We start from the raw sequence: 13,634 nt of genomic DNA on the forward strand, positions 1-13,634 counted from the left end.
TGTGATGGTGGACTCAGCAGAACCTCTGCACCCTCTCAAGAAAGGATGCTTCACAGGGAGTTGTTTTTGGATCTTATTCACAGGTGGGGCATTCCTCAGGCAGATCTGTTTGCCTCTTCCCAAAATAGGCAGATGCCTCTGTTTTGCACAAGGGATCCACATCCACAGGCGTGGAGGGTGGACGCTTTCTCTTTTTCTTAGGCGAAGGCTGTATCTTTATGCCTTTCCTCCCTTCACACTGATTCTAGAAATTCAGAGGGACAAACCAAAAATGCTGCTAGTGACCCTTTTGGCCAAGACAGCATTGGTTTCCCCTTCGTCTACTAGCCAAGGACAATCACCACAGGTTACCCCACCGATTCGGCCTACTTGCACAAGACTGGGTTGCTCATACACACTCAGGTGCTCAATCTCAGACTCGCTGTGAGTGATAGAGTTCTGATTACCTTCATACACCTATATTCAGAGGATGTACCCAATGTCCTGCAGGAGGCCAGGAAACCTAGTACCAGGAGAAATTATGTGGCAAAATGGAAAAGATTCTCCAGGTGGTGTCAAAAAAGAAAAAATAGGACCCCTTTCTTATTCCTGTACCTATGATCCTTTCTTACTTGTGTGAGGCTGACCTACTTTTCTGTTAAGGTACACTTGTCAGCCATTTCCACCTGTCTCCCCTTGGTTTCTCCTTCGGCATCCAGATTAGAGGTAAAACTATTCTTAAGAGGGGTCCTCCATATTAGACCACCTAGAAAACTGATACCGCCTTCATGGGACCTTTAATTATGTCCTTGAAAAACTCACACTACCTCCTTCTGAACCAACTCACTCAGCATCTCTGAAACTATGTACTTAGAAAATAGTTCTGGTAGCCCTCACATCTGCCAGGAGGGTCTCAGAAATCCAGGCCTTGATGGCTAAATCCCCCGTACCACATATTCCACAAGGGCAGGGTCTCCTTCAGGACTAACACCTCTTTTATGCCTTAAGTGGTTAATGAACTGTCCTTAAGTCAAGCAATTAACCTCCCTGTTTTTTCCCTCAACCTCAAAATCCATCTGAAAGAAGCCTGCATTCCTTGGATGTTCATAGGCAGCTTAGGTATTACCTGGACAAGACCAAATCCATTAGAAAGTCTGACCAGCTATTTGTCTCCTTTCACCCAAGGGCCTTGGGGAAGGCAGTCTCTAAACAGACTATATCTTCGCGAATTTCTAAAGCTGTCTCTGCCTGTTATTCCTTTCATGGAAAGGTTTTATCTACCAATGTGAGTGTGCATTCTACTAGGTCAGCTGCCTCTTTAGCAGCCTTTTTCAGGAGGGTGGACTACGCTTCCATACTGGAAGTGGCCACCTGGTCCTCAGGCCATACCTTTACCAAGCACAAGTTAGACTTGGTCTGCAGAGCCAGAACTGGGTTTGTTAGGTCAGTTTTGCAAGGTCTCATAGACCAGGCCCCTCTGCCTTCCTCCCAGGATCATACCTAAAGCTTGGGTGCTCTCCCTACAGTTATGAATACTGCAACATGAGAATAGGAGGACATAGAATAGTTGTGTAAGAACTTATCATAACCTTATATGTCCTTCTCTTCCATGTTGCAGTATTCAGTCACCGTCCCCTCCAACCCCCTCTGGCTCTGTTTAGTCCATCTGGAGGAATTTTTCCTACTTTTTCTCCATCCAAACAGGACACTGTAACAGGCACATACATGTATTGGGTTCCTTTGGCTTGGTGGCATATGTGGATCTGAAAATCTTCCTTTCCTTGCTCCCCAGAGGAATTACTATACGCGGCAGTCATTTCTGAAGGGTGTATGTGCAGACGTCACTTTTATAGCCTATGTCTGTTTATGGCTCTGACAAGCAACACAGCACGTACCCCTGATCCTAAGACTTTGGTATACTGCCCAGATGTCGGGTGTTGCAGGCAGCAACCTCCCTACAGTTATGAGTACTGCAACATGGAAGAGAAGGACATCTTAGGTTATGGTAAGTTCTTATACAACTACTCTTTTTCTGCCAAAAGGAACTGAAGTAATGCAGGACTGTGGCCTCCTTTGTACCAAAGGTTGTACAGATGTCAGATGGGCAGGAGTTAAGCTCACACTGACATCCTACTGAAATCTCTGGAAATTGGTCCACAGGTCAGATGTCAGGTCTTTTGCAAATATTTTGTGTTATAGGAATATTGCTATAGAAGTTATCTACTTAAATGTCTACTGTTGTAAGTGGCGCTGACAACTCTACTTTTTCTATTTACTTTCCATTTGTTTTGTTAAGATCTGCAGATTAGGCATTTGGATTTGGAACTTAGTTAATTCTTCATATTCTCTGTATTTCTGTCTTGTCCCTTGTGCTCTGCTAGTATTGCAAAAGGATGATCCCCTAAATTTTTTATTTTTTTTTTTTACATTGGATTATACAGTTTGAAGTGTAACAGGTCTTAAGTATTGTACACTGGAAGGGCCTTTATTGAAAAATTATAAATATTTAGCAGATGCGATGTATGTTGTTTGAGACCAGTTTTATTAAGTCAAAATGTATGATTTTGTGAATTAAAAAAAAATTGTTTTTATTTTGATAGGATCTATTTCACATGCCTCCTTCTTTCAAGAGCACAGTAACGCTCTCATGGAAACCAGTACAGAAGACAGATTCTGGGTATGCTGTGTTCTTTATTTTTAATATTGACTATAAGCATTTTTGGGGGTGTTGAAGTACCAAAACCGTACATGCAGACATCCTAGAGTGAAGTGTTTTGTAAATCAGAACATACCATTTATTGATATTCACAAAAGAAGGGATTATTTTGCAATCATGATGCAACACCCTTTACAGAGAATTGTGCATAGAAAATGAAAGCTTTTAATAGAAAAAGCACAACAGTAATCAAACAGGGTCAAAGCCAGTATGCTGAGTGGTGTAAAATAAGTGTGTAACACAGCTACAAAGTCACCTGACCTTTAATAGTAAGGCACATGAAAATTTGGTTGTGTTCACAGTGTTAAGAAAGGTACATTAAACTTGTAGTTTGTGTATTGAAGACTCTCACTGATAGTTCCTTTTTGGGGGGTTTATCCTCCCTTCCACTCATCATTTAGATTAACTCAGAGCTATAATGGTGTAGCACAGTGATGTCACTTTAATTGTATTACACATTTGTTCCCCTATGCTCAACATATTTTCTTTGCCAGTTGTGCAGTGTGAGTTTTGATCCTGGCACTATCGCCAATAAAATATTGTGTTACCTGCAATAGTTTTTATGTAGGTAAAACAGAGAGGGAACTTAGGAAGAGGTTATATGAACACTCTTATGAGATTGAGAGAAAGAAGGAGAATAATGCCTTCTATAAACATTCCCTTAAATGCCCCGAGTACAAACTTAAATTTCTAGTTCTTGAACAAGTTGTGCCGGATGTAAGAGGAGGAGATTGGGAAGCCACCCTAGAATTTAGAGAATTGATCTGGCAACTCAGGTTAGACACTTTGAGCATAAGCTCTGTTTTAAGATTAAGGAAGGCCAGACTTTGATTAAATATATTTATTTATATATTTATTTACATATTTATTTATTTATACATAATTATTCATGTCTAGATTTTAGGAAGCCAGTCATCCCCTAGTTTTATTTGTTTTTAATATATAAAAAAATCTTTTTGTATGAAATTTTTTAGTTTTCTCAGCACACATATAAATTTTTTAAGAAAGTTAATTAACAACAACATTTAATGCTCTATACAGATAGGGAGTAATTTTTAAGGTTTTATATGAATTGTCAAAATTCACTTAATACTTTTATATTGGCACAGACTTTAAACGCACAATTATTTATGTATTTATTTATTCAAAAGTAAGTTCAACCATGTACTGCTTTTTTAAGAAATGGGCTAATTGCATAATTAATTAATTAATGGTTAAAGTAACACTATTTAAGCTATCTGTTGAAATGTTTTTACTGTCTCACTTGAAAAAGCTCGGAAGAGTCCGAGTGAAAGCGCTTGTGTCAAGTCTCTGTGTTCTTCGATTAAACTAAGTTTTTTAAATCAGCATTTGAATTATTAATTGTTAATTTCTTAACTGGAGTTTCACCTGAGATTTTTAATCTGAGGATTGACTGGGGCCTAAGATTCCTAGAGGTATGTTTGCATTGTCTGCTGCCTCACGCATCTCTCAGGATCTGTGAATGTCTGCAAGTAGTTGCAGCTTGATCCAGGTCTAGGTTTTCATTTTCACAAGAGAGTTGAGACCATAGAGAGAACACCCTTTGTTTTTACTTTGTGTGGGTTGTCTTGGAGTATTTACACCTCCCCTCTCCAGGCTAATTGGCTCTGTCTAAGACCTGTTCTTCCTTGTCCTAAGAGGTGGTCCCTTGAGTCACCCAGTCACAAATTCTGGGGTACTCTCTGCCGAGCTCTCCAACTCAGCCCAGCTGGACTAGTAAGCCCTGGTAAACATGGAGTTTGAGGCATAAGAGTGATAAATTAGGTATTTGACTGTTAGGAGCTACAGCCATAGCTACAAGATTTCACTTTTAGGGGTCTTTATTAGATGCCAGTGCCAGGCCCAGCAGCAGGCATTTCTTCTTTACATGCCACCATTTATATGTGTGGATTACTTACTGATTTATTCCACACCTGTGCATATCACTTAATCACACTTGGACTTCGAGAACCTGAGCACTTGTATCCTCTCTAACAAATCTTGAAGAGATGACCAGGCAGGCCTGCATCTCTGTTGCAAATTGAAACTTCAGAAATGTTCATTATGTTGATCACTGCTTTAGTAGCATTACCTGTGTGGGTTATAGCCTGCCAAGGATATAATAGCCAGCCAGCTTCTAAAGCTTTGGGGGCACCTTTCATGTACCCAAATTATCAGGCAGCTTGAGCTGAACTGACTGACAAGTTTGGGCCTGTAGCCTTAAAGAGTTTTACTGGCACCAAAAAGTATGCTCATCTGAGGCTTTTGATGATCGATCGGCTTGTGCATTTCTTTGCTAGTTAGAAAAGTTCCCTTTGGGGGGGGGGACTTCCATTTTCTTAATTTTGTTGATTTTTTTTTTTACATTCCTCTTCAGGAAAGTTATTTTAATGCTAGGAGTGTTTACTTTAAAGGACTGTCTCAAGAATGTAACATAGCTTTAAATGGAGCCCTTTTTCCATCTGTCATTTTAAAAGTAGTGAAAGTATTTTGAAAACATTTCTGTGGAGAAATTTGTCTTTATTTTTCTTTTGTGGGGCTGGCATAGTGTTTTAAAGTTCTTTTTACTGTGTCTTTTTCTGTCAAAAAGGTAATTTTTGTAGACTGGTAGTGTTTACCTTCAGTTGCTACTTGTCTTCCCCAGGAAAGAGGCACCATTTTTGACTTGACCATGAAACAGACTACCGGTGTCAGTCAGTCCTTCTTCCAGTCACAAAAAGAAAAAGTTAAGCAAACAGCCTTTGCCACAGCAAGGGCTAGCAATTTGTCTGAGCAGCAGGTGGGTGTCTCTGCTGTGGCCATTTCTTGTACTGCAGACCACTCATATTTTGCCTTTAGCCACTGTGAACCGGGGGTTAGCCACATCCACTGCAGCTGTTGAAGTACCCCTCAGCAGGCAAGGGAGAGTCACTCGTGTCAGTCCTGGGAGAGAGAACAAGAAAGGTTCCTTGTGTCTTAATGATGTGCCATCCCTTGGGGAAGCAGATGCTGCCATTAGTAACAAGACTGGCCCCATTTTTCCTGTCAAAAAGAAACAGAAAACCAAACATGTAATTATTCCTCTTGATATTTCTTTGGATAGTTGTAGTTTAGTAGTTCTGTCTCTGTGTTAATTTAGGCGTTTGGCCCTCCTTGTAAAGTAGACATTCTTCCATTCACTTGTTGCAGTATTCTTAACCCATGGGATTCCCTGCTTCGTGAAGCCCGACGTCCAGCCAGTATACAAAAGCCTACTGTTGCTTTAAGGTATGCCAAACATCATACATATGCTGCTCACACAGTGTAGGACATAAAGGTGATGTCCAGACATATACTACCCACAAAACTTCTTTGCCGCCAATCTGCATGCATCTTTCAATCGTCTGTCTGAACGCCTACATCCTTCAGCCAATCCAAAAGCATCTATCGATCGTCGGTCTGAACTCCAATGTCCTGTTTGCTGTTCTCCAAGCCGTTGCAGATGAGTACCCCATTGGGGTTTCGTTTTTTCTTGAGTTTTTGTTGCTTCTGGGGGTTAGTGTCATCCAGGAAGGGTAAATGCCAGTGCAGGAGAGAGATTTCACCATAAAGACCTCCATGATCAGTGTTTATTTTGCCTAGGAGTCTCTCACAGTCATACGACTGGTCTATTTGTCAGGCATCTGAAGTAGTTTACTTCATTTGCTATTCAACCTGTGGACCTATGGGTATCCAGATCGGATCCAAGACAGCAGCTTCACCAGCATCTGATCCGAGCTCCAAGCTCCGCCCCCTACCCATAATACCCCTCCATCTCCTTCTTTCCCTCATATCTTGTTTGCCGTGGCTTAGCCTAGCATCGTGGTCTCAGAGCTCCAGGTGTGGTGAGTGTCTATAAAGTAATTTTTTGGGTGAGTGGGTCTATTTTCTAACAGTGTTGGGTCAGGTTTTCCCTTCTTTCCTCCCCTACCTCGTTGTGCATCATGTTTCATAGCAAAAAAAAAAGAGAGTTGGTTAGTGTAGTAGTTACCTTTCTCCCCCTCCTCATTAGTCTGTGTGTGTGTGCATGGTTGGGTCGGTTAAAGACCTTTCATTTCTGTTTTCTAGCATGGCTGAGCAGGCTAAACCTGTTTTTAGAAGTGCACGGAGTGTGGCCACAAGCTGTCCCCAGCCGATGGCCACACTGTGTGTGTTGTGTCCTCAGGGGCCTCTCACCTGTCTACTGATTGCCCGATTTGTGTGGGCTTTAATCCTAGGACCTTGAAAGACCGCTAGGCCAAACTTATTATGAAGGGGCTACTTTCTGTTTCGGGGGTGGCTGTCCCAGTGACTACTTCAGTCACGGCTGTGACTGTCTCTACTCCCCCTTCATCCTCCTCCCAGGCCGGGACTCACCCTCCTGACAAGAAGCCGGTGGAAGGTAACCTTCTTAAACAGGACAAGGCGAGGAAGAGATACCCGGACCGATCAGGTCCTCCTCAAAAACTGCAGGCTGCTACTAGGCCTAGCACTCCTCGGCTCCGGTCACCTAGATTTTCACCAGAGCCAAACGAGCCTAGACCTTCTAGGGCTTCTGAGCACCGACATTCCAGGTCGGCGTCAGTGGCCTCATCGTCATGCTCTACAAGAAGCTTAAGTAAAGTGGAGATGGACAAAATGATGCGAAGATTCATTCCTACTCAGATCCAGATGGAAGTCTTGCCAGCCCCGTCTCCCTCTGGAGTGGGAAGCTCGCCTCCCTTTTAGACTTCTATAACTCCTTCTCCGATCCAACCACTGGTGTCAGAGTTTTTGGATCAGAGAGGTCTCTGAGTTGGGGGGTTGGCGCTGATGGTACCTTGACACCGGCCATTACCTTGAGCACGTCAGATCTGACCAGTTCGGACCAGAGCAGCTCTCGGAGCCGTAGTCTGGGTGTCGGATCCGAGGTGGGGTTTCCATCGGCTCCAACCGTGTTGGGTCATGGCCCTCCCCTCAGCATCTTGGTGCCTGCAGGCAGTTTGTGAGTCCGCTGCGGAGAGTCCCACCGAAGAGGCTCCTCACAAATGGACATGCAAAAGGAGGCACCTGGACTCCTCCCAAGAGTCCCTCACCTATGAAGCTAGGACACTGATTTGGAGGAAGGAGAAGGCTCCCCCAGATCACCCCCCCCCCCTACGATGTCTCCTTTGGAGACATCATGGAAATCCTGTGCCAATGGGGGGGGGGGATCAGCCCCCAAACTTACTTCGGACGAGTCTGTATTTCTGGAACCTTCAGCATGGGCCCGTCTACTTCCTGCCCCCCCCCGGCTGATCCATTGGTGGACCTCATAACCACCTGGGCATGGAAGGAACTGGACACTGTGGAGCCAATTCCAAAACGCCTAGACAAGATCCTAAGTCCCCCTTCGGATAGGCCTAGTTGGAACAAAGGGTCCCCTGTAGACGCTATGGTGGTATCAGCCGCCACCAAAAAAGTTCTATGGTCCGTCCCCCCGACCGAGAGTCCAGGACGATGGATCGTCTAGGGAAGCGGGTATATGCTTCCGCCACCTTTTCCGTAATGGCGTTGAATTATTTGGCACATGCCACCCGACTGCAGCGCGACCTTGTCTGAGCGCTAGCTGAGTCGTCCCTGGAGTCCATGTCACCGGAGGGTAGGCCCACATTCTGTGCGCAGATGGCCACTCTAAAAGCGGTATTTAACACGTCCATGCGCCTTCTTTCGCATGCCACCGAAAGAGCAGCAAGGATGCCCGGGTCTGGCATTGCTATGAGGCAACACACTTGGCTCAGGCTGCGTCAGTTCACGGAACCCTTTAAAGTGTCATTTGCGAATGCCCCTTATGATGGTTCTTCCTTGTTCGTGAAGACCGTTCGCGAGACGTTGATCCAGAGTGAAAAGGACGGGAAGACACTGTCTGCCATCGGGATCCGCTTCTCTACTCCTCAAATATCCTTCTCCAGGAATCAGCGAGGACAAAAGAAGATGTGGTTCAGGAAGTCTCAGTATTCCCGGGGACACTCAGGACTCATCTTCCTCCAGTGGCAGAGAAGGTTTTGATAGATGACAGCCCACAGGAAGAGGGGGTCCGAGGAACTTGGGGTCTTGAGAACCTTTTTCGGACAGGCCCGTGCAGCAGCCCTGAGGAGTTGCCCAACTGCTCTGCTCTGGAGGCAGTTGGGGGGGAGGTCATCTTTCGTTGCACCTAACGACATGGGGAGTCTGTTAACAGACTGTTGGGGTGCTTCAGATCATATCCAGAGGCTTATTCCATCCCTTTTGTAGTATCTCCTCCTCCCCCAAAACGCCTCTCAGACATACTACCCATGCAAAGGGGAGGTAGCAGCGCTCAAAATAAACAAGCTGCTAAAGAAACAAGTCAACCAACCCGTCCCCCAATATCAGTCCGGATTGGGCATTTATTCAAGGTTCTTTTTGGTGCCAAAATAGACTGGGGACCTGACACCTATTCTGGATCTTTCCACCCTCAGCCTGTCAGTTGCCAAAGAGACGTTCCGGATGGTCATGTTGCAGTCCATCCTGCCTTACCTGCAGGAGAAACACTGGATGTGCTCGATAGATCTCCAGGAAGCGTACTACCATATAAAGATTCACAGATGCTCCAGGGAATTCCTCCGCTTCCGGCTAGGGGTCTATCATTATCCGTTTTGAAACCTACCCTTCGGTCTCATCACAGCCTCCAAGGTGTTCACCAAGGTCATGGCAGTTGTAGCGGCTCACCTGAGGATGCAGGGGAATACAGATGTTCTTCTTGTTTCACTGTTGCAGTCATTACATTTGGGTTATCTGCTTGAAGGTAGCCCTTGGTCAGCCTGATTAACAAAGTCTTGGGTCCTGCCGTCGGTTGCTGTCCCTTCTTTCATGATGTCAGGTCGTCAGGGGTATAAAACATGCAGCCGATGCCATTACATCAGTCTTTCTTGCCATGTGGTGCCCGAAGCAGTTTACAAGTGCCAGTCAGCCGACTCCTGAAATTTTTGTTTTAGAGTTTCAGAATCTAAGTCCAACTAAAGCTAAGTACCCCGTTGGGTAAACTTTTTCTTGCTCCTTACCAATGTCAGTAAAAATTAATAATTGCATACTTGTGGAAAGCAAATATCTCAAAGATTTTCATTCGTAATGTATTCCTTGCCTAGACCCTGACCACGATGTACCTTGCTGTCGGTATTGTGCTTTATTTAATCAATGCACTATCCGTCATCGGTAGATTTTCGCCTCTAAATATTTCGGTTCTCGGTTGAATTATCCAGAAATGTCGTCGGTTAGCCATCCGACTACCTGGATTCCGAAAAAATGCAAAGATAGATGGAGACAGGCCGCCGAGGTCCAAAACTGCCATAGATGCTTCTCCTAAGCCAGTCGCCGGTTCGCCGGTGCTCAGGGAGTTACTTTCGCAGCTCCTGATACCTGCTACTTCTGATTCGCCGGCCTCTACTGAGACCCATTCAGAGTCCGGTATGCCACTAGATGCTTCAACTATGGAACCCACGGATGTCTCTTCCTTGGATGTGTCCGGAGCCGCTGTGCAGGCACCAGCTTCTAAGGGTGTATTCAGGCCTACGGACTTGCAGATTAAACCGACGCCTCCTTCTTTACTTGGGCCTAAATCTCGATCCATGCCTAAAAACACAACGCCCAGGCCACATTCTCAGGCCTCTATGCATAAAAAACAAATAAGAATGGCTGAGGATCTAATAACTCTAATTGGGGGTAGCCAACCCCCCCCCCCATTCTAAGAGGCGTAGGACTGAAGTTGATTATGAATCTTCTGATCAGGATTCTGTTGTTTCTGATTCTTCTGATGATCTGGATTTGCCCTTATCTACTTATGAAGATTCTTATGCAGAGGACTCCATTCCCTCTGCTTCCCCTCCTGAGGATTTTTCTTTTGGGGAAAACTTACATATTCTAAGGGAGCATTTCTACTGGGAAATCCAGGATTTTTCTGATTCAGAAAAGAGGCTTAGGGATTTCCTTCTCCTACCTCGGCATAGGTCTTTAGCTATTCCTCCTGTACTAGACATTGTTGTTGATGCTTTTTCGGAATCTAGTTTGGCCCCTAATTCCCTGCCTCCTGCTCCCAGAAATCCTGACAGATACTACAGGGTCCCTGAGTCCCACAAGTTCCTTTTTAAAAAATCCTGTTGCAGATCCATTGACTATTTCACAGCGGCCCAAGGGCATTAAGGCTTCTACTGCTAAAAATCCTACCCCTTCTGATAGAGACTCCAGGGCGCTGGATAGATGGGGTAAGAAGGTTTACACTTCAGCAGCCTTGGCCATTAGGGCTTTAAACTGCCAGTTTCATATGTTAAAGTGTCAGCAACATGTTATTGGGCTGCCTAAACAGAAGATGTTGATTCCTGACTGTGTGGAAAGTAAAGAATTACAGGATTTAATGCATTCTGCTGAACAAGTTGGAAAACATACTTTGCAATGTGGTTTTGATTCATTAGAGGCCTCTTGCCGGGCTGCTGTTACTGGGTCTGTGCTCAGAAGGCATGCTTGGCTTAAGGAGCAATCTTTGCCTGATCATGTTAAAGCTAAATTGTTGGATGCTCCTTTAAATCAGGACCGCCTGTTTGGCAACAAGGCTGAGGAAGTTCTTAAAAAGATGGACGGTAAAGATAAATCTATACAGACTATTAAAGATTTTTTTACAAGTTCAGCCTCTTAGATTTAGTAGACACTGGCCCTCTAAGAATTGGTCCTTTCCAGCCCCTTCCAGGTCTTCTCAAGCCAAACCCAGACACAGCAAAAAACCCAGGTTTCAGTCCCATGGGGACACACAGAACTAAGCAGTGGGGGGTCTCCACTTCCTAATCTGGGAATAATAAGACCCCACTATGGTAAACTATTTCAGTGACTTCCTTTTAAAATTTCCAAGCACTTATCAACTGACTGCCCCTTTGGGGGTAAAGATTGCTCTTCATGCAAATAATTGGAAATTCATTACCCAGGACAAATGGGTTTTAAATATAGTGTCCCAGGGATACAGATTTCACTTCCACACGTTGCCAACACTAAGTGGGTGGCCAGACCTATCCCCAAAGACCCAAAAACAAGTACTTTCTCTCTTAAGCATGGGGGCTATTCAGCTGGTACCAGAAGAGAAAAAAGGACATTGTTTCTACTTGAGACTTTTCCTGGTACCCAAAAAATGCAATTCATGACATCCTATCCTGGACCTGTCTACTCTAAACACCTTTTTGGAGATTCCAAAATTCAAGATGCTGACTCTTCACCAATTACTTCCTATGCTAGGCAAAGATGCCCGGTTGGCAACACTAGATTTAAAAGAAGCATACCTGCACATCCCAGTCAGGGAATCTTGCAGAAGAGACCTACGCTTCATATGTTCTTCGTGTTTCACTGTTGCAGTCATTACATTTGTGTAATCTGCTGGCAGGTTGCCCTCAGTCTGCCTGAATAACAAAGTCTTGGGTCCTGCATCGGTTGCTGTCTCTTCTTCCATGACGTCAGGTCGTCAGGGGTATAAAACATGCAGCCGATACCATTTTAATCCGTCTTTCTTGCCGCACGGTGCCTGAAGCAGAAGCAGTTCACAAGTGCCGGTTGGTATATTTTTGCTTCTAAATATTTTGTCTCAAGATTTAACTATCCTGAAATATCGTCGATTAGCAATCCGTCTACCGGAGTTCACAAAAAACACAAAGAAAAAGGCAGAGACAGACCGTCGAGGTCCAAAACTGACAACAAAGCTTCTCATAAGCCAGTCGCCGGTTAACCAGTACTCAGTGAGGCACTTTCGCAGCCCCTGATGCCTGCTACTTTTGATTCGCAGGCCTCTACCGAGACCCATTCAGAGTCCGTTATGCCATGAGATTCTTTGAACCCATGGATTTCTCTCCCTTAGATGGGTCCTGAGCCGCTGAGCAGACACCGGTTTCTGAGGGTGTTTTCAGGCCTAAAGATTTGTTTATTAAATCAATGCTGTCATCAAAAAGAAGGACAAAACCAACTTCTGTGTCTAAAAAACCGATGTGTGGGCCACGTGTTCAGGCCCATATGCCTAAAAAGCAAATGATCAAAATGGCTGAGGATTTAATTACCTTGATCAGGGGTTCCCAACCCCCTCCTGCTAAGAGGCCTAGGCAAGGCACTGATTATGAATATTCAGACCAGGTTTTCATTTCTTCTGATTCCTCTTCTGATCAGGAATTTTCTATACCCCCTTATGAGGACTCTGATGCAGAAGAATCCATCACTTCTGCTTCTCCTCCTGAGGATTTTTCTTTTGGAGAAACTATGTATACCTTAAGGGAACATTTTCAGTAGGAGAGTCAGGATTTTTCAGAATCCAAAAAGAGGCTTAGGGATTTCCTTCTTCCTCAGCATAGGCCTTTGGCTATACCTCCTGTTTTAGACATTGTTGATGATGATTTCTCAGAATGCAGCTTGGCTCCTGATTCCCTGCCTCCGGCTCCTAGTAAGCCAGACAGATATTACAGGGTTCCTGACTCCCACAAGTATCTTTTTAAAAACCCTACTGCTGATCCTGAAACAATTTCTCAGGGTCCCAAGGGAGTTAAGGCTTCTACTGCTAAAAATCCTACCCCTTCTGATAGAGACTCTAGGGCGCTGGATAGATGGGGTATGAAGGTTTACACGTCTGCAACCCTGGCTATCAGGGCTTTAAACTGTCAATTTCATATACTTAAATATCAGCAGCATGTCATGGGCTTACTGAAACAGAAAATGATGTTGATTTCTGACTGTGTTGAAAATAGAGTTGCAGGATTTATTGCATTCAGCTGAACAAGTTGGAAAGCATACTTGCAATGTGGTTTTGATTCCTTGGAGGCCTCTTGCAGGGCCGCCGTAACTGGATCTGTGATAAGAAGGCATGTTTGGCTCAAGGAGCAAAATCTGCCTGATCATGTTAAAGCAAAATTGTTGGATGCTCCTTTACAACAGGACAGTCTGTTTGGAAATAAGGCAGAAGAAGTTTTGA

The 13,634-nt window shown here is 44.4% G+C and overlaps 1 protein-coding gene across 1 annotated transcript in view; it reads left to right on the plus strand.

The window, feature by feature from the left end:
* Window positions 1-13,634, plus strand: part of API5 (apoptosis inhibitor 5) — a gene marked incomplete in the record, with an annotated part of 1,096,633 nt that overhangs the window by 941,877 nt on the left and 141,122 nt on the right. Inside the window, 1 exon segment of the mRNA XM_044083396.1 lies at window positions 2,580-2,656. Within this exon segment, the coding sequence (XP_043939331.1) occupies window positions 2,580-2,656 (77 nt within the window).

Source organism: Protopterus annectens, chromosome 9.part0 (assembly GCF_019279795.1).
Source record: "Protopterus annectens isolate FY-2018-M chromosome 9.part0, PAN1.0, whole genome shotgun sequence".
Lineage (NCBI taxonomy): Eukaryota > Metazoa > Chordata > Ceratodontiformes > Protopteridae > Protopterus > Protopterus annectens.